Genomic DNA, 25,814 nt, shown 5'->3' with positions numbered 1-25,814 from the left:
TTTGACTCACTCTGTAAGATTGTTGCTGTTTGTCAAGTTCAAGACACATAGATAGTATGGCAAAACATATATTAATTCTATTGAGTGAGTGTGATTATTGGTGCAAAACCAAAGGTGATTATAATGTGCCAAACACGAGGTGGGATGATCTAAATTGATGAAATCAAAATAATTTATTAGTAAATAAAAAAAAAGGTAGACAAATGTACCAAATCCAAAGGATGAAGTCATATAAAAACAAGGTAAAAGCACACATTAAAATAAAAATACAATACACAATCTTTCAAAACAAATTACATTAGGTAATAAAAGCCAGTCTCTTTTACATAATAAAATAAATTACTATTGACCTCTCTTCCGATTAAATGGTCAAGAAGTAAGTCATAGCTATTAAAATATTTCTGACGAAGACTATTAAAACATGGACACTCAATTAAAATACGATGGACTGATAGACAAACATTACAATTCAAACAAACAGGCTCATTCTCAGCTTTCAAAAGGTGTGTCACTGTAGTGTGACCAATTCTGAGGCAAGTCAAAAGAACTTCCTCCTTATGATTTCCAGTAAAATCCCAATGTTCCATTCTAGGCTTAACATTTCTCAACTTGCTGTGAAGCTGAATGTCCTGAAGTTGCTGCCATTTTTTTCGGATCTTCTCTTTGATGACACAACAGATGTCTCTAAAAGGGATGAGGCAGCTGGACAGTTCAACAGCAGATTTCGCTGCGATATCTGCCAGCTCATTTCCCTTTATTCCTGCATGCCTAGGAACCCAGCAGTAGAGGAGTTCATATCCTCAACTTGTTAAGTTTATATGAATTTATTCTCGTATGCCTGGTACAGGATTTCATATCCTCGAATCTTTAGGTTCATATGAATTTTGAGAACATCCACTACCACAGGATTCTGAGTGTTAGGAAAAGCTTCCAACGATTTAAGAACACTATTACGAGTCTGTATAAACTATGAACTTTTTATGGCAGAGCTTTGAGATATACAAAAGACCATATTATATTGCAGTTAATTCAGATGTTAAGACTGAGAAAGCATGGTGTAAGCATGTGCCCTCTATGTGATCTTCAATTACAAATGCCATCCCAACATGATCATTTGACTTGGATCCATCTGTATGTATGGGATGACAACTGCTATATTTTTGTGCCTGTGCTCAGCGAAGAGATGTCTGTAAATGATCTTGTTAGTGCTTTTCTTCATGTGATGGTTGAAAACATTAAGAAGCTGGATTTGTGCACTTTCCCCAAGGTGGGATTTCAAAATTCTGCACTGTTTGGAGACACATATCAGAGACGGAGAAATCCTCAATGGCAGGTCGAACTCTTAAAGAAAAGGAAGGCACGCAGGATGGACATGCTTCAAATAAAGTGTCACACATATTATCAAGTAAGCACAGCTTATTAGGATGTTCAGGTTGCAACAAAATATTAAAGTACTACAAAAGTAGCAACTACTCATGCCTCAGATTAAGTGATGGTTCGTTAGAGTTAACATAAAGGCTCTGGACAGGAGACGTCTTGAAGGCTCCAGAACAAATCCGCGGAGCCTGATGAACAGGATCTAGTTTTAGCAACACTGAAGACCAAGCGGATCCATAAACAACTGAGCCATATACCAATATAGACCGAACAAAAGCTCTGTAAATGCAAAGCATAGAGCAATGCTCTGTACCCCAGGAGGTGTTCGCCAATACTTTTAAAATATTTAATGTTTTTAAACACTTCTTTCTCAGATTCAAGAGATGAGAAAAAAAGCCAATTTTCGGTCGAACATCACTCCTAAAAATTTTACTTCAGGTGCAACTGGAATCATTGACCCATTGAGATATAATTCGGGCTCAAGATGAAGACCTCGCGCTTTCTACAAAAGTGTATGCACATAGTCTTCTGCTTCAAAAACATAAATCCTTGTCTATTTGGCCATTTCTGGATCCTGTTTAAAGGAATCTGGAACTGCCTCTCTACAGGTCTCATATCTGCTCCTCAACAGCTAATTAGTACGTCATCAACATATAAAGATCTTGAAATAGTGGGAGGAAATTCTTTTAGTACAGAGTTTATTTCTAGGCTGAACAGGGCTACACTAAGCACACAGCTTTGAGGCACACCCTCTTCATATTCAAAAACATCCTACAAAACAGAGCCTATGCTTATTTGAAACGTTCTAGCATTTAAAAAATTCTGAAAGAAAAATGGTAGGTTGCTTCACAAGCCACTGTCATGAAGATCCCAAAGTATACCATATCTCCATGCCTTATCATAAGCTTTTTCAATGTCAAAAAATATAGTGACAAGACTATTTCTTCTAACAAAAGCTTTTCGAATAGATGTCTCCAAAAGGAGCATATTATATACGGTTGTTCTTCCCTTTCGAAAATCGCTTTGGTAAGGCGATTATTATTTTCCAAGTAGTAGACTAAGAGGCTGTTTACCATTTTTTCAAACAGCTTGCATACACAACTCGTAAGGGCATTTGGCCGATAGTTCGAGGGATTCCTTGGGTCCTTCCCTGGCTTAGGAATAGAAATCACAACAGCTCTCCTCCATGCACTGGAAAAATTTTGTTCCTTCCACACTCTATTGTAAAGAGCGAGAAGGGCAGTCAGTGACTTACTGGACAGATGCTTCAGCATTTCGTAATTCACGCTATCAAAACCCGGGTGTCTGCAACAAAGATCTCTTTAACTCTAGCCCAGTAAAATTTCTAAGGCTCACAGTTAGAAAATATAAAAGCAATCTGATTTTTCTGCTTGATAGAAAGAAATGCAGGTGAATAATTTCTGCCGGAAGAAACAGCAGCAAAAGTCTCACCAACAGTATTCGCAATTTCTTCTATAGAGCTAATCACTCAAAAAAGGAGAGTAGTCTTTATATATTCCGCATGCCTTTCTAACTCTTTCCCAAACCTGCTTATTAGGCGTAGAGGATGTCATCAATAGATGACACATACAAAATCCAGGAAACCCTTTGGCTTTGCTGTCTTACTTTTCATGCATGTGGCAATTTGCTTTTGCATTTTTTTCGGGTGTGTGCCATGTTATCAAACTGAACTGATGTAAATACATATTTTATGCAATAAAAAGGTGCATATTAATACCTATGGCTATTCCTTTCAAATGTTTACACAAAATGGAGTGCATTAACTGCAGACATCTTTGGGTATACAGGTGACAATTTATCTTATCCGTGTTATCCAAATGTTGTTTCATACTACTTAGTAATGCTGTAAAGCTTTCTAATTGGAAATTTTGCTCTATCTCTTTCCTTTTCGATTTGCAATGCCTATCTTCCAAATTTCACCATTAGGGGTCCTGCTGTTTTTTGCATTAGGTCACTTTACTATACTGTTACTGTAGGTCTCTCCGTTTGCAAGAATTTTCAGGTTAAAAGGACTTTCCTATGCACCCTGTATACATGTAAAGGGGGGGGTCGCTTCTGTATCTCCTGTTTTATTCGGCTGATTGATGAAATTCAACTTCCACTTTTTACATCTGACAAAAAATTCAAAGGTTAATCTTTGGATTATGGTAACCCTGCTACCAACCCTGCTACAGCAACCTGTTAGTTTTTGTTTGGATGCCATTTTGTTGTCCCGAAGTAAAGGCATGGTTTTTTTTCCTTTTACTCAACATTTTTTTCCAACAATCTGTTAGCCGAATTACGCTTATGCTAGAACTTTTATGGAACAAAAGTGCTTAATCATGACGAAGATTAGGTGCGAAATTGGGAGAAAGTGCAGAATCGCAAACTGCTTGCCGCGTTTTTAAGAATTGCACATACACGGTATCATCCATGTACACGTCGACCTATTTTCAGTTAAAAAAACATCCCAGAATTGCACAAAAATGGCATTGCGTACACTCGACTTTATCCATGTACACTGCTAAAGACCTAGCTAGTAACCTTTATCGCCTTACCAAAATGTTGCCAAACTACCTGTTATCATATTCCAAAGATTAGCCAATTCAAACTTTCAGATTTTCATATCTCGAAAGTGCAACTTAGGATATATATAAGATTTATACATAGCGTTATTGTTATTCTAATTCAATTTTAAGTTCCATGATACAGAAATAAAAGATATATGCACAAGATTAATATAGTCTCTAATCTCTCAAGATTAATATAGTCTATGTCTAAGAACACTCTTGAGGTTATTTCAGTTAAAGGAGGTTACATGTCCCGTTAATTTTATTACAGTCAAAAGTCTTTAATCTGGACTCGTCGGGACTTCAGCGATTCCGGATTATCGATTTTTCCGGATTATAGATCATCAGTTTAAATCTGGTAAGATGGCATGCAGAAATTATAAAATTAAAAATATGAAACCGTAATTTATAAAATAATGAGCAATTATGATCTAAAGGGTATCAAAATTTACTAAAAAAGAAGCCTAATATTTATTTGTTTACTTTATTAAACATTTCTTTCAACGCGCAGATGCGTAAAGCATACCTTACGATAGCCGAAATTAGAAAATTGCAACCAGAAAACTATTTGATTTGTATTCGTGGTATTTATAATGACGAGGAATTTGATTTAAATCATATCAAAGACGGAGTACATCGAAATTAAATACTAAATCTTCTTTCAAATGAAATAATCTGTATTTGTAAAAGAAATACAATGTATATTTTAATATTAAATTAATTACAAGTAAAGTGATTTGTAGATTTATAAAACGTTATACAGCTAAAAAGTAATCCTGCGCTCCGCTCAAAAGAAACATCACACGAGTATAATCCTACTCACTAAACATCCGTAGTCTTATTCCGCTGACGTTGGGCGAACGCAGCACTCGCTTTTTCCACAGGTAAGAGCATTTTGGTACTTTTCCGTTTTGCCGGCGCAAGCGATAAAGTCGCCAATAATGGCGACGCAAGCGATTTATATTATTTAGCAAGCGATTAATTTGCCGGCGCAAGCGATAAAGTCGCTTTTACGCCTCATTCTCAAAACAAGTCGCAGCTTTTTCTTATCAGACTGATTGTTTCTTTCAATATTGCCATATAATTACATAAAATTTTTATCAGATAGTTCAGTTTTATGTCTAAGGCCATTTTCGGTAATTAAGTCAATTAGGATGCAATCACAGCTCTTACCCGAAGCCGAAAATATAGAAAAGGAAAGTCAAGGGTTAAATTCATCAATTCTAATGAGAATGCATTAGTGAAGTAAAGCACTGCAGTTTTACATAATTTCTGAGTAAGCTATTCGTACGCATTGAAATATTTCTTGCATTTAAACTTGTGTTCCAAATTAAGCTTTAACTTGAAATTAATGTAGATAATTACTGAGAGTATTAGATTTTTGTAGAATAGTTTGCGTGAGATGAGCTCGCTTGGGGTCACGTGATATGAACGGGCGAACCAGGACGTTGAACCATGAAAGCATAGTAAATTCTTAAATTAGTGTCTTTTTATAAATGTATTGTCTTTATTTATTGGCTTTTTATAAAATTTTAAGTGATATTAAAATGTTTATGCCTTCAAAATAAAAAATTCTTAGAACTAAAATTTTTTAAATATTTTTTATGTGTATACTGTATGTTGTCACCAATAAAGTCTGCTTGGCGAGATTTGCGCCGGCGAAACGGAAAAGTACCAGCATTTTTTTTTTATTTTCAATGTAAATTTATGTTATAAATACTGAATTTAATATTTATTATTTTCATGAGAAAAGAAACATTCCTTGTAGTTTTGGCAGTTAATGGGTTAATTAAAAACTATTCCCGAGACCTTGAATAATGTTTTCCAAACTTTTAAATGTAAGTGTAATAACATTACATTCACAGTTTATAAACTGCTCTTCTAAATTACTGAAATAGTCGAATTCGTGAAAAAGATCTGTTTATCTGCAAGAACATAAATGCAAAGCCAATTTTCTCTTATTAATATTAGTGTCATAGAATATTTAATGCAGCTAAAATTTTATTAATTTCATCAGGATATGTTTTAATATTTTAGCTGTTGCAATCAATTTTTAATGACTACACATAAATATTGGAATGTTAATTTTTTTAATACCTTCCATTGCGGATATTAAGGATACAAACAGCTGTAATATTAAAAGAATCAGTAATACTGAAACATTTTAACATAAAAGGATGCTTTTATAAGAATTTATACTTAATTCTAAATTTCCATGGGAGATTGGAGAGTTTTTTAGTTTAAATATTAAATTAGCATGTATATTTAGTCCTTGAAAATCAGTGATTGGTCAGTCCATAGTTTGAGATAACATGTGGCTTAGGTGTATTCATTAGAATTACACTAGTCTATTTCCTATGGTAAATCTTTTCAATAAATACACTTGAAAATCTTTTTGAGCTACATGATTTTAAAATAAAAAATTCTGCACATAAATTATGTAACTTACAAGATTAAAAATAACTTCAAATTTATTTTTTGAATATTTAAAATGTATACAGATAGTACTTTATTATTATTTATTATTACAAAATGAAGAAAAATGTATTATGAAAAATTATTAGTTTCACAGCTAGTACTGCAGTGAACTCAGTTGCACAAAAATCTATATTTTTCTTTTTGACATTTATATTATAGTATACAAAATGTCTTAATTTGCAGTTTATACTATCAATAGGATAATAGTCAGTTGCTAAAAATTAAATTTTAATTTGTATAAAATTATATATTAATTCTGAACTGCACAGAACATTGGCATCATTATCCTTACATGATTTACTGCATTTACAGTGGACCAACTGCATTTACAGTGCTCCGGAAATTTGACTATTACGATTTTCAGAAACCAACTACAGTCAGAAATCTTTAATCCGGACGTCCATAATCCGGAATGATCTATAATCCAGACCTCAAAGCTGCAAACTTTCTGCGCATGCATTAACACATGCGCATAATACCTTTAAGCATGCACGTTTAATGTATAACGGACGAGGGAGGGGAACGACACGGCGCGGAATGAACTGGAAGTTGATCTGTCAGCACTATCCTTATCTTCAGAGCAGATGTTTTTATTTTATTCAGCTTATAATTCCTTACTAAATGTAGTATTTCATCTCAATGTACTCCGTCTTTGATATGATTTAAATCAAATTCCTCGTCATTGTAAATATCACGAATACACATCAAATAGTTTTCTGGTTGCAATTTTCTAATTTCGACTATGTGTAATGTACTTAAGAAATGTTTACTTAAGTAAATAAATATAGAGCTTTTTTTTTTGTGTGTGTGTGTGTGTAAATTTTGATACCCTTTAGATCATAATTGCTCTTTATTTCATAAATTACGGTTTCATATTTTTAAGTTTATAATTTCTGCATGCCATCTTACCAGATTTAAACTGATGATCTATAATCCGGAAAAACCGATAATACGGAGTCGCCGAAGTCCTGACGAGTCCGGATTAAAGACTTTTGACTGTATTTATATTTACTGTTCTGCTTGTTAAGCTGATAAAATTATGACTTCAAAATATTTACAGTAACTTTCTTTTCAGTGTAGAAGAGCAAGCTATATAAACATGATTTTATGTATTCGTTTTTGTATTTTTTATAAATGAATTAATTATCAGATCAAGAAATGAATTCATAAATAAATATTGACAATCAAAACATGGTAAAGTAGCCAACAAAATTTTATCATGAAGTTATCCAATAACGTATAAGAGTTACCAAAATTATACTAACCAAATGAATGAACAGTTAATGGATAAAATAATAATTAAAGATGAAATGCAAATTTCACAACTACACTGGCTATCATAAATTACGGAAAAGTCACAAAAATCACAATTACTGAAAAAGTTACATGTAGAATTTTATGAAACTTACCCACAATATACAATACATAATAAGGTATCAAATAACATAAAAATAAATTACCACACAATTATGGTTGTATAGTAATTAGCACATGTATAAAAAGAACAAATCGAAGGTGTCAGTTTTTTATGGGAAAAGTACCTTCAATACGGAATATGGTCGCCTCTAAAAGCAATACAGCACATACAGTGATGCGTGATGCTTTCAATTATGCGGTCTATCAGTTCCATAGGAAGCCAAAGCTGTTGCAAGCACGGCAAGGGTCTGAGAGGGCAGACTGAGAGTAGCTAGACGTCTCTCTAAATCATCCCAAACGTGCTCGATAGGATTCAAGTCTGGGGATCGAGCTGGCCACTCCATGCGCATAATTGTTTCCTGTTGAAGATAATTGTCTACAATGCGAGCCCTGTGTGGTCTTGAGTTATCGTCCTGTAACTGGAAAAAATCACCTATTACCCCGGCACATGGGCGCACATAAGCATCAAGGATGTCATCTCTATAAACCGGAGTATTCACGGTTTCCGTTGGAAAGATGTCGAGGTCTGTGCGTCCACCCAAAGAGATGCCACCCCAAACACAGACACAGCCTCTTCCATATGCATCTCTTTAACGGATGTTTGACGGATGATAACGGGTTCCAGGTTCTCTCCATATCAAATAACGCTTACTATCGCTTTCTTGACTAAACCTGGACTCATCCGTAAAGAGAACAGCCCTCCATTGATCAAGCATCCAGAGGACATGTTGTCGTGCCTACTGCAAACGGTCCCTCCTATGACGTGACGTGAGCGGCACGCAAATGGCTGGTCGTCTCGCATACAGACCACCTTCGTGAAGCCTTCTACGTACAGTTGATGTTGACACCAACCTTCTGGTGGCTGCAGCAAGGGAAGATCTAAGAAGAGCCAGAGTAGCTCTGGATGCACATAATGTCAAATAATGTCCTGCATGCACATAATGTCAAATATCGGTCATCAGCACTCATTGTAACAGTTGGCCGTTCTTGGCCGAACCTCTTAGAGGCCGAATCTGCGTTTTGAAATTGCCTCCAAAGTCTATGAACCACAGAAGGACTTACATTTAGCCATCTGACCACTTCTGTTTGACTTTATCCTGCCTCTAGTCTCCCAAAGGCTCTCCATCATAGTGGAGGAAAATGATGCCTGGAGGTCATTGTTATGAATTGGCTATCTCAGATTTCTGATGTCCCTATCACAGTGAAATATGTGGGCTTGCTCTCAAACATCGACTTTTATTCTCCTCGCAGATGACGTATTGCGAGTGCAGCGCCACTAATTTGCATATTGCAGTTTTACTCAGCTACTCTTAGTTGGCAACATACTGAAATTTTACACGGTTTGGCTTCTTTTTTAGGGAGTTATCGCTATTTTTGTGATTTTTCCTTAATTTATAATAACCAGTGTAATTAAAAATAAACAAAGTGTCCAAATTTTGAACACATTTGGAACAAGTTTCCAAATTTTGAAACAGCACAAGCTTGTTTGTTTACATTAGCGGTTCTTACGTCACGTGACCTCCGACGTCACTGGAATATATCTCACTTAAATTTTTTTTTTCTTTGTTTTTGTCCCGATTAATTTGTACCCTACAGTATGAAAAGAAAACACATCAAATTCATCATTACTGTTTAACAATTTAATACACAAATTTTCTTCCAAATTCTTCTTCCGAAGTATATGGTGATCTGTTTTCATTTAAAAATAAGCAGAGAATTGCAGAGACTCGACATCATGCGAATCTCAGCAATACTGGCTATCTACTAAATGCACTTCCTCATTGTTCCCTTTAGAGATTTTGTGACGTAGTTCTGTGTTCCTACAGAAATTTTACCACAGTTTCTTCCAGTGCTGGTATACTCCCAGAGCACATAATTTAAAATTAAGTCTAAGGCAAAAATATCACAATTTGCTTATAAAACCATTGGAACTTGAAATACAACAAAAAAAGAATTATATGAAAATGGTGACGCTACTTGGTTGAAAGACTGTTATCACCATGGTTGCCAGAGTTTAGCACAAACTGAAAATTTAGCGACTTAAGGTGGTTGCAATGACACATAAGTGCCCTCCATTAAAATTCTGAGTACATTTCTATTATGCAGCTGCCACTCATTTTGGCCCCCGTGAAAGAAAAGCCAAACACATGCAGAAGCCCACAACAGCAACATCTGAGGACTATGTGTGTAAGAGTGCACATGTAAATAAGAAAAATTATACACACACATATTATTTGCAACAGTACTGACAAAATGCGTTGCAGGTGCATAATTGAAAAGTACAAAATCATCAATTCTGTCCCTTCCTTTCAAACTAATGCATACTGCTGTACATTTCAGACATCTTAGATGCAATTAAATTCATAATTAACAAAACATTAAATATAATTAATATTCCGTAAATGCAACATAACACCATATGGAGAACAGTAGTGCTAAATGCTTTACTTTTGATATAAAATGGTAAAATTAAATACTTACTTGGATTGTAGAAGTATTGCATGAAGTTGAAGGAAACATTTCTTGAGATGCAGATCCAAATGCTGCTCCTTCAAAGTCAGCAAATTCACAAGATTCAGATTCTGGCAATTGATTGGTGCTGTTAAACTCCACACCTTCAAAATCAGCAAAACCATCCACTTCATCACCAGAAGTTTTACTACACGCTTGAAATTCATCAAAATCATCAGATTCCTGACCACTAACTATTCCATTTTGAAAAGTATCAAAACTGTCATTCTTGGAGTCGGCAGAAAAATGAAAGTCACTTTTTAATTCAACAGCAGGGCCGAACTTCTTGCAACTTTGAAAATCATCAAAATCATCACACTCTGCATCAAATGCCTGAAAATCATCACTTTTATCTTCAACAACAGCAGTGCAAAGGTTGCTATTTTTGGCATTTGGAAGTGATGGAGAATATAGCCCTTCATTTTCACATACAGCTGATGTATCAAAATTTGCCTTTTGGAAATTGTCAAATTCATCAATACTGTCCACAACAGAAAAATCTACAGGGAAATCATCACCTTTAACAGCAAAATCAAAATCCCCATAGTGAACATTTTCATCATTTTCTGGGGATGCCTGGAATTGTTCTGAAATAGATTCAGTATCCAGTGAGGTTGTTTCAAACCTTAATGACTTATCACCATGCGATTCTACACCTGATGTAGCATCATATGGTGCACATAATTTACTTGTATTTTCACTGGTAGGTTCAGAAACATTTTCAGCTTTTCTGTTATTATGACTATCTTTCTGTATATTAATACAGTTTAATTCATTTTGAAGATTACTTTGAATTGAGCAATTAGAAAAATCATCCTGTTCAGAAGAAACACTCTTTTCATACACATTCGCAGAAATTCTTTCTGATTCAGCAGGAGAAATTTCTGCATGAAAAGAGTTATTCATAGAATTTGAGAAAACGTCCTCACTATCAGTTATAAGTCTTTCATCAACGAGAAAATTTTTAACTTCAACACTGCCCTTTTTATTTGATTTGCAGAAAATCTGATCTGATGATATTTCCTTGATGCACTTTTCATTTTCAACTGGAGAAGAGCTTATGTCACTACATTTATTTTTAGAAATATTAGAAAAAAAATCTTTAGGAGATGGCATTTCAGAATCATCGCACGAACAAAGCGTGTTCAAGTCACTTTTCAGATTAATGTCATTCACACCATTATCACCAGATTTAAAAGAATTATATTTATTGCCAGCAACTGGACTGTCAAAGGAGGAATCAAAACCTATGTTTGCAGAAGTGAAAGTCCCAAATTCATCATCATCATCATCATTATCAGGGCAATCATCAATAGGTGGTGGGCTTGAAGAAAGCATAGGAATTATGTTTGAAGCCATGAAGAGCCAATTACTTTAATATAACTCCCTAAAATAAAAATACATATGTTAATTAAATAAAAATACTTCTCTGTGAAATAAGAGATTATAATGACAATCAAGAAAGTAAATGAAATGCAGCTATTGTAATTAAATACCAAAATAAAGAAACAACTTTAAGCTAACAAATCAGTTGATTAGAATGTTTACAGCATGGCAGTTCACAATTTTTAGAGTTGAGAATTAGTATGCTTGGATGCACTCAGCACACGGATCTTTTACAGTGAATCACAATTTGGTCTGAATATCTTTGCTCTCTGATTAGTAGCACTAGCAGTTTGAACAGGTAAATGAATACTTGAATAAGAACATTGACTTTAGCATATGGAAACCGTACTTGTAATACGATATGACCCATATATTTTGAACCATAAAATGTATATTGTTGTCATTAATGATGAGGACAACAAAAATTCTTTCAGTAGATGGATGCTCATTTTCCTACCTTATATTTCTCCTGAATGCTATATTTTGCTAAAGGCTAATTATTATATTTTACTAAAAGACATCTATAGATAAAATTGGGCATTTTTCAATAACTTATTTCAGTAACAAAGAGGAGACAAACAGCAAGAGAAGCATATAAATATGAAAATGAGGGCTGGCTAGTAAAGCCTAAATATGAAAAACACAAAAACATACTGAACTTTAAACCTTTGATTTTCTTTCCTTTTCCTCAATAGAATAATTCAACTACTTATACATTACTAGTCAATGTAACAGTGCTTGATTCTCTCTCTTTATAAATTATTTCCAAAAAAATAAACTTTGGTGAAAATATTTTATCTAGCCTAAGGAACATGAGGCATATGTTAGAAAAAAAAGAAACACAGAAGTCTTCTGTTGCCCAAAATTGTTGGTCCAAATATCACACTTTCAACTTTTCTGCTGCCAAAAATATTCAAAAAACATCTTCCATTGGAGAACTGGATTTTCTAGAGGCATTTCACATTCAAAAAATCTTTCTGTTCTAGTTAACGATCCTAATTCCAATCCCTCTTTGCCTTCGGCCTTTAAAGAAATTATGTTTTAATTCATCAACAGATTTCTGTCCAAGCTTTCTTATCTTATCTGATCATTATATCCTATCTCGTTCATTTGCGCTTTTGCAGCTGACGATGGTGGTTCAGTAAAACCATCGAAACTAGTCCTGTGAAAATTTGAAAATATAACGCTGATTTTTGATTTTTGACTTCTGAATTAGTATTTGTTTGGCGTGTTATTGAGTTCTTTTAAGTCAATCTGTTCCTTTCGATTCTTATTTTGGAGTACAGAGCTGTAGGAATTTAGTTTTTTTCTGGTTTAGTTGGTTTGTTATTAGCTAATTCAGGAAATTTTTTATTATTCTTTTTAGGAGGTGTTTTTTTTTTTTTTTTTTTCCCCCGTCGGATTTGGCTTATTAACCCCTTAACTGCCACGGGCGTATATATACGCCTTGCTCAGCCGATGCGTCAACTGCCCCAGGCGTATATATACGTCCTTCCAAACTGCTATCACTTGCTTTGCGCTGCTACACCTAAAATTATTCGCAAAGTTAACGCATCGGCTGCGCATCTGGGGCAGTTAACGCATCGGCTGAGCAAGGCATATATATACGCCCGCGGCAGTTAAGGGGTTAAATCTGATAGGTTTCACACTCATCATACGGATTAACATAATTTCTGCCACAGAACAGACAGGTTAACTTATTATTTTTCTTTAATTAACAAGTATTACTGCAGTGTTCTCTGCTGCATTTAACACATCTTACAGTATTGAAATGAGATAGTGAGATACCCTGTATATACAGTCAGTCTTTAATCCAGATGTCCATAATCCGGAATGATCTATAATCCGGACCTCAAAGCTACAAACTTTCTGTGCATGCGCGTTTAATGTATAACGGACGGTATAAGCTAAGCTAAAATTATCTAATTATCTATTTCAGTTAATGTTGCATATTGTGTTGTTCCTTAATCTTCTAATTGGATCCAGCTTATTATTTTTTGCAGACTGTTAGAGCAATTTTATAAAAGTAAGCTTGAACTTTCGATAATGTCAAAAAGAATTTCCGAGTCTGGAGCTGCCTAAGGACCTACAAAGCGAAAGCACGTTTCAATGTCCATCAAACAAAAAGTAGAATTGCTGAAAAAAAAAAATGGATAAAGGCATATCCTTTGTTTATCTAACCATTCCGAAATCTGTTTATCAATTTCACGCTGCTCTGCGGCGGGGGGATGCCGCGGCGCGTAATGAATTGGAAGTTGATCTGTCAGCACTATCCTTATCTTCAGGGCAGATGTTATTATTTTATTTGGCTTATAATTCCTTACTAAATGTAGTATTTCATCTCAATGTACTCCATCTTTGATATGATTTAAATTAAATTCCTCGTCATTATAAATATCACGAATACACATCAAATAGTTTTCTGGTTGCAATTTTCTAATTTCGACCATGCGTAATGTATGCTTTATGCATGCGTGCATTGAAAGAAATCTTTAATAAAGTAAACAAATAAATATTAAGCTTTTTTTTTTTGTAAATTTTGATACCCTTTAGTTCATAATTGCTCTTTATTTCATAAATTACAGTTTCATATGTTTAATTTTATAATTTCTGCATGTCATCTTATCAGATTTAAACTGATGATCTATAATCTGGAATCGCCAAAGTTCCGACGAGTCTGGATTAAAGACTTTTGACTGTATACTGCAAGTCTAATTCAATATTAATAGAAAGAACAGGTATTATACTTTTTAATTTTACATTATGTAACATTAAATGATGTAAACCAGAAATTAATCTTTCATCAGAAGCATGATTCATGTACATATTCCTACCATACAGCAATCTTTATTAAAATATCCATCATTATTAAAATATTATAAAAAATTTGAATAATTAAGCAATTTCAGACAAACATTTCATACTGTCAAATTTCAGTTTCAAGTATACATTAATCAATTTACTGTTGATTAATGCATACTTGAAACTGAAATTTTCAATTGACTGTAGCTCTAATTTTATTGTGTGTTTAAAAGTTCTTTATCAGATAGCAATCAAATTTTTATGGAAATCACTCCTTTATAACTATCATAGAACATATAAGGGGGTAAGAGGAATCAAAACTTGTTAACATATACTTACAGGCGTGACACAAGGACAAATATAATACGCATAAAATTAAGTTTATAATGTTAAAAACCCAAATAAATTTAATTTATTTTACAAGAAATTTAACAATATGGAAAACAAATCCATCAAAAAGTACAATGCAATATTTGCTCTAATACAGCAAAATAGAGTCTAAAGAATACATGACTTTAAACACAAATACTATTTTAATTTGAAAAATCCATGTTTCAGTTATTCTTAGAAGGTTCCCTACACACAGACAGAACAGAAATATTTCTACACAAATATCATATTGAAAAGGAAGACTGCTCAAATACAGTAAAACAGTCTAAAGAATACAGTATTTTAAACACAAATGCTATTTTAATTTGAAAATCCACATTTCAGTTATTCTTAGAAGACCCCCTAGACATGCAGACAGAAGAGGAATAGTTCTATACAAATATCAAATTGAAAAGGAAGACTCAGATAAAAAAAGATAAGCTAATTTTTTAAGAATCTTCTACTGAAGCTTGCTAATTCAAGGTTGAAATGAACAAAATAATGCTTCTGATATGCAAAAGAAAAGACAGATGGGATTTCTTTCTAAGTACTTCTCAAAGAACATGCAATAAAGAAAATGTTTTGGATAGCAATTATTTTAGATCGAAAATTTAGTATCTGGACAACAAACAGCAATAAGTACACAATCAATAGAACAATTTTTCTACACCAATAGTAACCCTTTAATGAACTAGCCTCTTGTTTCTACACAGCAAAGGGATTTATAAGAAAAAGCAGTGTAAAAAGTATAGATTAATTTAAAAGAAAATGAAAACTCTTGAAATTTTAATTCATTTGAGAATGTTAAATAAAATCACACAAAAACTGAAAATTATTATCAAAACTTTTGGAAAATCATTAAAAGACTAATGTTTTTAGCATATATATAATATGATCAAAAAAATGTAATTTCATGAACTTAAAAATCAAAGAAATATGCAAAACTTTATAACTGAAATATATCTGCACAATATTTTAATTAAAACATTGAAACACCAAAAAATGAAAATGTAGTTTTAAAAAATAAAGATATCCATCCTTTAATACTGCATTTAGTAAGAACTAAGTACAGATGTATTTTGGAATGCTTACATTAGTATGTAGAATGCAATGTGTTAACACAGTTTTAATCATAAATTTTAAAGAACTATGCAATCTTACAATTATCTTATGTACATTTCAATAATTACTACTCTATATACTATAAAATCTCTCACAAACAATAATATTTTCTAAACTGAAAATTACTAAAACTTTAAATACTGCTGTATATCAATATTACAGCTCATAAGAATTTATCTGCTATTAAAAACTACTTTGTCCCGACTTTTGAAAATTCTACAAAAAATGTAAATATGCAAATGAATGTTATGTATATATTACAAAAGAAAAGATGGACAACAGAAACAGAATGTTAATTTGTAAACAATCTTCTTAAGTGAGTTAAAGCTGCAAAACATTGTAAAATACACATACTTCCATTACACAATACCAGTGTTTTCAGACATGTCAAAATTCTCTCAATGCAAAGAAGACATATGTAAAACATTTTACCTTTTCGGCAAACAGCTGTTCTGCAATTCAGGTGAAACAATACATAACGTTTTGCAAAAATATCACTAATCCTAACAACAGGTTTCTTAACATTTGCTCACACAAATTGCTGTTTAATATTGAAAGGTACCATTAAAAATATATCAGTTTAATATAAAGAATACTTCCATGCTTAAGCAATCAATAAAATTAGCGTTCTATACACTCGAACAGCCAAATTCTTTTCAGAAACAAACGTACGTACGCAAAAAGTACCTCTCCCATCGCGATCAAACTGAGACAGATAGACGTCTTTTGGTGCACATCTCTGCCTTTCTGCCTGCATAAAATTGTAAACAGTGGTATATAACAAGTAATGGAAAGAAAAGGATTGGATTGGATTATTCAATTATTGCAAAGCACGCGAGGGCTAGCTGCTTAAAGGGAGCGATGCCTTCGTGGAAATTTTTCTAAGAGAAACTGGTTCTTATACACGTTACACATGGGAAAAACCACGAAAACGCCCATGCAGCCAGCCCTTTCGCGGGATTCGAACCTAGGACCGAACTACCAGAATGGAAAGGAAAGAGTAATTCTAATACGCTTGTACAATGATATTTACTACACAGACAGTTGGACACATTGGGAAGTTCCATTTAATATATATAGCTTTGATCGAAAGAATACATCCATGCTTAAGCAATCAATAATATCAACATCCTGTAGACTCAAACAGCCAAGCTCTTTTCGGATCAAGGAAGGGTTCAGTTACGAGGTTCATAGGCTCAGTGCTTTTATCCCCACATCATCAAAGATTAAATAATTATCATCAAAAGAGGGTTCGGCAAAGATGTAAAATTTAGTGCCGAATTGTCAAAATAACAAAAGGTAAACTGCCTTCTACAGTGAGGGGTAAAAAATAATTTTGAGATCTAATAAAGGGCAAGAAAGCTCTATTCGGAGACAAGCATATGTATCAAAAACGTTCAAATTTAGCATAAGTACTGCTGAAGCAAATACAAGTATCAAAAACGTACCTCTCCAATCGTAATTAAAAGAAAAAAAAAAAATTAGAGAACAAGAGGAGGAAATGGTCGAACTCTAGTCATCTGTGGAGCTGCCCACCAGAAGAAATCTCATCTAGGAACCAATTCTTGTATATTTCAACCTAGAAACAAAATTTCGAGTTTACATGAATAAAGGTACACGATTTCAAAATCCTTATACCAAAGAATTTCAGAAATATCGGACTTAAAGAGTGAAATTCTATATGAAGATACCCTAAGAATTTCACTCAGAAAAATTTGCTCCTGTTCACATACCCAAGTAACTATTCACGAACGTTTCCTCTACCAACACCGACTCTCCTACAAGCCAGATGCAACACCGACTCTACTTCAAGCCTAAGCGCGCGGTTCGAAAATTCCTGTGACGTCACGACTTCTGGTCATAATAAACTTCGGAACGCATGCAGTGGCTCTTTGCTGATTGCTGAAGCTTCTTACGTTGTGCGAACGCTGAACCAGAATACTTTGATTTTTTTATGGTTTTAAGGTTGGATGTATTTTAGAGAGGTAAGAATACATTACTTTACTTCTGTAAAGTTATATTTTTTTAATTATATCAACGTTTTTAGGCGTATGTTCTAGTATACATGTGTTATTTCTGGTAGAGACAAGGCTGCTGTGCTATGTATAATTTCTTTTTGAATAATGTTGTGTCAGCCCATCGTAGAATAAACGGGCTTTGCATAATTATATTACCTGATCTGTTTCAGAATAAAACATTTTTTTTATGGACCTGTATAAATTTGATGTTATAATATAAGCTAACACAGCTTATTCTTAAAATTTTACATGCCATTAGCTATACACTATAACTATTTACTCCCTTTTATATTTAGAAATAATTAATTTATATTTTATACATAACTATTTACTCCCTTTTATATATTAATTTAAATAAAAACATTTCAGTTATTAAAATGCCGGGTAGATGCTGTGTACCATTATGTAAGGGAAACTACCCAACAGGACCAAAAGTGTCTGTATTCTCCTTTCCTGAAAATGAAGATTTGAAGAGAGAGTGGCTTTCTGCAATCCAACGGAAAGACTTTTCACCCAAAAAGAGTTCAAAGATAAGTAAAGTAGAGTTATTAATTAATAGTGTAGATTCTAATTACATATAAGGGTTCATTCAGAAATTTTTAAATGATAATATTTTGTTACATAAACCAGGATATACAGAAATAAAGGATTGAAATAGAGCTTTAATCACTGCAAATATTTTCTGGTTCTATCTGTGAAATGAATATTCTTTACTACAAATGCTCAGAATGAACCCTCTGATTTTTAAACTATTACTATTAACATAATTTTTTTTTTTTTTTTTTTAATTTTCTCTAAAGGTTTGTGAATTGCATTTCAAGGAAAGTGATTTTAAAGTTGAAGCTTCAGCATTTGATTCTAAGAATGGAATTTTAATTTCTGCTCCACTTCAGATGCGTAGATTAAAAGAAAATACAGTGCCATCGATATTTAAGGACTATCCATCTGTATACAGTTGTGCCATAATTTACAGAAAGCATTGCGTGAAAGCCTTAAAGAATATGAAATGTATAATAATGATTTGAAAATTAATTGTTCTAATGATATTTTGTCATGTATTGATCGCTATGGAATATCAGCATTTTGGCATGTATACACAGTTCCAGATACCTCAACTGTTTGCTTTATTCATATTGTTTTTAGTCCTGGGCCATCAATTGATTATTCTGTAGTTGTGAATGACAATCAAGAAATGTCTGTATTTATTAAAGAAAAATCTATTATGCAATTATATCCTTACACATTCCCACATAAAGTTACAAATTTTAATGAAATTAGGACTGTTTTAGATAAATTGGCTAATCTTCAAACCAAAGAGTTAAATTCAAAATTAACCATAACAATTGATATAATTAATGAATTACTGCAAACTATCTCTAACGACAAAAATGAGAGCATTATTAAATTTTTGCAAGACCAGATGAATCTTTTACTTTGCCCTAAAAATAATTTTAGATACAATCCTGATGTACTACTGTTAGCATGCTTGTTAAATACTATATCACCACATGCATATAAATTTTTAAGGGATAGTGGCAGTATTATTATGCCTCATTCTTCGACTTTAAAAAAAATTTGTGGCAATTTAGTATTGTCACCATGTAATGAAACTATTGATGAAAATTTTTTTAAATATATAAAAAATTTGTAACTTTCCTTGAGGATCGAGAAAGAAAAGTGATTCTTTTGGTAGATGAAATTTATGTTCAGCCATATTTTGATTACAAAGGAGGCTCTGTCGTTGGGACTGCATTTGATTCTTCCAGTCCGGCAACCAGTGCATTTGCTTTTATGATATCCAGTTTGGAATCTTCATTCAAAGAGGTAGTACATATTATGCCTGTTAACACAATAAATTTTGAAACATTACATTATGTAATTAAAAAAGTGATTAGAGGTCATGAAAATATGGGAATTATTGTTATTTGTGTTATTACACACAACAATGCAATAAATAGAAAAGCCATGAGTTTGTTTTCAAATCCACCATGTAATTCATTTGTTTACAAACATCCAATGAATGGGAATAGGCCTCTTTTCTACATAATAGATGCAGTTCATTTATTTAAAAATATAAGGAACAATTGGCTGAACCAGAAAAATCCTGGTACATGTATGTTTTTTCCAAATATTGAAGATCTTTCAAAGAAGCACTTCAAAACTGCTTCGTTTATGTCTTTGAGAAAGCTACATGAAATTGAAAATGACCAACTGATTACATTTTCTAATGGTTTAACTCTAAAAAGTCTTTCACCTTCTAATTTAGAGAAACAAAACATTAAACTGGTTCTTAAGATTTTCAATAAATTTACTATTGAAGGTCTGATTCATTTGGGTCCTTTGCATGAAATACCACACTATTCAGATACATCTGAGTTTATATCCATAATATGCAAATGGTGGGATATTATGAATGTTAAAACTATGTTTAAAGGTATACATCAAAAGAGTGAATTTATGAAGCCATTAACAGCAGATGATTCTGATCCAAAAATTATTTTTCTCAATCAGTTTCTTAACTGGTTAGATGCATGGGAATCAATGAAATGTTCAACAGGCATGCTTACAAAAGAAACTCATGCAGCTCTCAAACAAACTACTTATGGTATACTGCAGTTGACTAGATATTGTGTTGAAGAGCTTGGAATGAAATATATACTTCCAGGAAAAATTCAGACTGATGCTCTTGAAGCCCGGTTTGGTAAATACAGACAACTTTCTGGTTCTCAGTATCATATTTCAATGAGACAGTTATTAGAATGTGAAAAAAAATTAAGAATACAATCAAGTATTAAGTTAGAATTGATTATTAAAAATACTACTGTCCCTTTAACATCATTTGAATATGATAATAATCTTCATGATATTATAGAATTAGATAATACAGTATATTACCCATCATTAAATATTACGGAGAGTGATGTGAAGGGCATTAGTAGCCATCTGCCAGTTCTGACTTATTTGGGTGGTTACTGTTGTCATGCAGTTTTAAAGAAAGTGAAATGCTGTACCTGCAAACAAAACATTACAATAAATTCCACAGTTAATCATGATCAAACGTATGATCTTATAAAGAATCTTGATCGTGGTGGACTCAGGTGGCCAAAACCATTTATTGTAAATATAATTATGTATAATTATTTAATTGTAAATAAGCTGTGTAGTGAAGAATATGAAGATTTTTTGTTGGAACAAAATGAGAGGAAAATTGTTGCAAATTTGACTTTTAAAATTTTAGAATTAAAAGAAATGCTCTTTGATGATATTATTTGTGATAATGGTCATACAAGTGAAAGTATAAGCAAACTGATAATTTGGATATCAACAAATATCATGCTCAAGAATCTTTGCAATAGGAAAAATGACGATATTAAGTCCAATAAAGAAAAAAAAAAAAAAAACTTCAGACACTTGCAAAGTAACATTGATGCTGTCTTTAAAAGTAATTTTTAAAGTTCTCTCAAACTGCATCTTTGCTAAATATCTACGTGTCATCTTTGGTGAGCAACTGAGATTTAAGAAGCATGTTTGTTATACATTTAAATTGCTTTATGCCAAAATTTATTTTGGACTTGTATATATTATTCTTTGCTTATTATTTAATCAAGTTTTTAATATTACTCAACATTTTATGTAATTTTTAATTTGCTTTATATTAAGTTACTTCTCAAGGTCCTGAAATTTCTATATTGTATTTACAAGCACCTTTGCTAAATATCTACGTGTCATCGTTGCTGAGCAGCTGAGATTTAAGAAGCATATTTATTATACATTTAAATGCTAAATATCATAATTTATTCTGGACTTGTAGCTATTATTCTTTGCTTATTTAGTTATTTAACCAAGTTTTTGGTATTACTGAAGATTTTATATTATTTAAAATTTTCTTTATACTCAGTTACTTCTCAAGTTCCCAAAGTTTCTATTTTGTATTTCAATTGTGTTTCTTAAAATGTTCATCATTATTTAAGATTTTGTATCCTGCAATTACATGGCATAGTGTAGTCATAGTGTAGTAGTGTAGAAATAACATATTACATGGCATAGTGTAGTAGTGTAGAAAAAAAGACAAATTCCATAATGTCTTCTTTCTGCACAATCTAACTCTAATATTTCTATTTATGCAATAATTGTATGGACTCTTTCTGGATAGTACTACATGTTCAGCTCAAGTAATATTTGCTCTTCACATTATTCACAGTGAATAAGCACAAATCAATCTACTAATATACCCCTGTGGTGACCGGGTGTGAAAGAATAGTCCCAATGTAGCTCATACATGTCGTAAAAGGCGACTAAAATGGGTAACCAGTGGCTGGGGGTATAGCCAGGCACCCTGCCCCTGGGGAATTATATCAGGGAACTGGTCCTCCAGGTTGGGGGTTGGGTGTGGGGCTAACTACCCCACCCCATAAAAAATCTCACTGTTAAGAAATCCAAAGATAGAATTAGCCGGACTGCTTCTACTGGAAAATGGCCTAGGGACTTTTCGTTTTGGAACATGAAAAATTTGAAAATTTGAAATAATTAAAAAAAGAATGATGAAGTGTGACTACAAGGGACGTCCGGTATCCTTTTCTGTCATTGCACTTTTCCTGCATGATAAGGCTCTACCACGTACACTTTGATAACGAGGCTTGGAAACCTCAGCTAACACCTTGTTGTTTATTAAAAAGAAAAAGAGACATACAGCAATAATTATATTTCATAATAATAATTTTGACCCAAGCTCTATAAATATATTATGATATTAATTTATAAATCTTTACAAAGTTACATACATAGGTCTTTATAACATTTCACCTGTATAATAGTTATATGATATATGATTTTAAAGACTAAAAAATAAATTTGTTCTGTTTTTTCTTTCTTTGTTTCAGGTATTCATAATGAAGAAAGGAGTGTTTTTATCATGAAATGGCTCTCAGGTGTAAAAATGCATAGGATATATCTTAGTTTATTGAAGTTAAGAATTGGTGCTTTGTGGACTAAAAAATATGTGCAATATCCATTGTCACACCACTCTGTTCAAGAATATTGATCAGTCCTGAATGATAAAGAAAATGATTAACAAAGGAATATCTAGAACTTCATTGTGTGCATGATTTAATTCCAAATATAAGTATTCGAATAATTCATCCTCCTTATTTTCAACAAAAACTCTTCATTTAGTAATATACATTTGTGCTTATCGGTGTGGTGTCTTGTGTAACAAATCGTCAGTATTATAAAATAAATGGAAAGATCTTTGATTATTGCAAGAGCTTTATGTGCTGAAGAAGTAAAAAAATGTCCCAGATAATTGTGGATATTATGAAACTGAGTATCATAAGAATGGAAAAATATTTCTTAAACAAATTACCTTGTGATGCATGTAATGGATATGTTTATTTTATTTCATATAACTGTAAATTTAATTATTGATATTAAGCAAACTTTTTTCCCCCTAAAATGCCATTGGTGTATTGTCATTATTCTATATTGACATGTATTCTCTTACATTTATCATTGAAACCAGAGATTATATAATAGAATATGGGAAACTTGTGTTGAAGGCTTGTTGATTGAAATACAAGTGACCATTACGTCTTTGGAATTTGCATTCTCATTGCCAATTTTGAAAAGACATTCTTTTACATTTTCTTAAAAAACTTAACATTCTAATGACTTTAGAAGTAAACATTGGCGACTTCATATGAACCAGTCTCTTGGCGAGTTTAGCAAAAAATTTGCCGATGGCTTCCCCATAACAGAACTGTACTGGATTCTATACCTGAATATTGCATTAAAAGGAGAGAAAACCATTTATTATGAAGATAATAAATGATTCATATTACGAATGTTCATTTCTTATAATGATAGAGTTTTATATTCTTGCATTGTATTTCTTTTGTGTCAACGCAGAATAAATTGTGTCGGATTTCAGTTATAATGATATGTGTAAAGATGCTGTAATAAAATTTGTTATAAAAGTACTGTTGTGTATTTTTCTTTAGCAGTTGAATTTATGAAAATTTGTATTATTTTCTAACAAATAAAATTTTATATTTTAATATAAATCCATCTATGGACATTACAACAGATATTATATTCTGGAAAATAATTTATTATGCCTTTTCAAAACTAAGTTTAAAATGAAAACAAACTTGAATGCATAATAAATTTTAATGAATAAATAAAATGTGAAATATGAAGTGTTCTGACATGTCACATTAAGACTGCAATCAAATAAAGAATTCTTTATACGTGCATTGGTTTTTGTTTACAATTTGCATAGTCTTGAATATTTTACTGATCTAAATTCATTTTAAAAAATTTGTTCTCATGATGAGTAGTGATTTTAGGTAAAAGTTTACAATTGGGTGTCCCTTGTATTTTGGCGATTCTTTTTTGACACCAAGATTTGCGTCAGGAAGGCACAATTTCCAGATGGCTGCTATACAAAACCAAAATAAGAAGTCAAAGAATCGCAAAAGCCCACCAGTGGGCAAGCGGTAAAAGCCGCTGAACGCTGGTAGTTCGGTCCACAGTTCGAATCCCGGCAAATGGGCTGGCTGCATGGGCGTTTTCGTGGCTTTCCCCATGTGTAACTGGGATATGAGCAAGTTTACCTTAAAAAGACCTCGGTTTAATCCTAGTATCCGGTGCACACGGGATTTGGCTACTTTATGATGAGCAGTAAAAGCGGGACATATATGATGAGTAGTAAACGCGTCATTCAAAGAATATATATAGTTATACATAGCATATACTATGTAAATAGTGTATAGTATATACATAGACATTCTTTGGGTCATTTTTGGTGTTGACGATAAGTTTCAAAATCGCACCAAGGCTGCACCGTATACTAGGATTTTAAAAGTTTAATCCTAGTATTTGGTGCACAAGGGATTTGGCTACTTTTGCCCACTTTATGATGAGCAGTAAACGGACATATACAATGAGTAGTTCATTTTGATGTTGGCGATAATTTTCAAAATTGCACCGTATACTAAGATTTTAGCAAGACCTCCAACGGGCATTCCTCCTTTTCCTATAGTGCCTAAAGGCGGAGCATGTCATAAGTAAAAGGAAAAAAAAAAAGAATTGCACGAACTCTGTGTCCATGTACACATCGATATGTTTTCACTTAAAAAAGCATCCTAGAATTGCACAAACTAGGCATTGCACACTTCCTTAAATTTGTCCATGTACACATCAATCTATTTTCATTTAAATAAGGAAGCTAAAACAAAGTTAAAACTATCATGGTAACCTGAAGCAAGGTTTCATTGCCAAAATAAAAAAAAAAAAAAAAAATGTCACTAATCAAAGGGGCACCCAATTCTACACTAGAGCCTAATTTTATTTTCTTAATATATATATATATAATGTTTAAAAACTGATATCATTTTTACTTTAAACAATATTCCCAAAAATATATGCTCTCTTGTGTGAAATGTTTACTTTATAATCTGTGCAAAATATTACCATAAATAAAAAAACTTAATTATTTCTTAAATATAAAGTAATTAGATACTTTCATTATCCCTATAATTATAAGAATTATAACTGAAAGGGCATAAACAAAAACACAATTAAAGGAAATGCAGTACTGAAAGTTTCTGGTTAGCGAAAAATTTGCAACAGAGCAAGCCATTACAATAGTATAAGAATTGATTAGTAAGGTAAACATTAGTTGAGCATTCTTTCACAGTAGCAATAAATTTTTCATTTATATTTCTTAAAACACGCCAAAACAGATTCACGATTGGTGCCTCTGATT

At 32.6% G+C, this 25,814-nt stretch overlaps 1 protein-coding gene across 1 annotated transcript in view; it reads right to left on the bottom strand.

The window, feature by feature from the left end:
• The window catches only part of Afti (aftiphilin), a 74,927-nt gene extending 58,180 nt beyond the window's left edge, over positions 1 to 16,747 (bottom strand). Inside the window, exons 1-2 of the mRNA XM_035356143.2 lie at positions 16,464 to 16,747; positions 10,323 to 11,739 (exon numbers count right to left, since the gene is read on the bottom strand). Coding sequence (XP_035212034.2) covers positions 10,323 to 11,711 — 1,389 coding nt within the window. The 5' untranslated portion in view covers positions 11,712 to 11,739; positions 16,464 to 16,747. The remainder of the gene's footprint in view (positions 1 to 10,322; positions 11,740 to 16,463) is intronic.
• Between the last annotated feature and the right edge of the window lie 9,067 nt (positions 16,748 to 25,814).

The sequence above is a fragment of the Stegodyphus dumicola genome, chromosome 2, assembly GCF_044657685.1.
Source record: "Stegodyphus dumicola isolate Sdum_Otavi_A_Nest chromosome 2, ASM4465768v1".
NCBI lineage: Eukaryota > Metazoa > Arthropoda > Arachnida > Araneae > Eresidae > Stegodyphus > Stegodyphus dumicola.
Note: the sequence above shows the minus strand (reverse complement) of the source record. Positions and strands in the feature narration are given on the sequence as shown.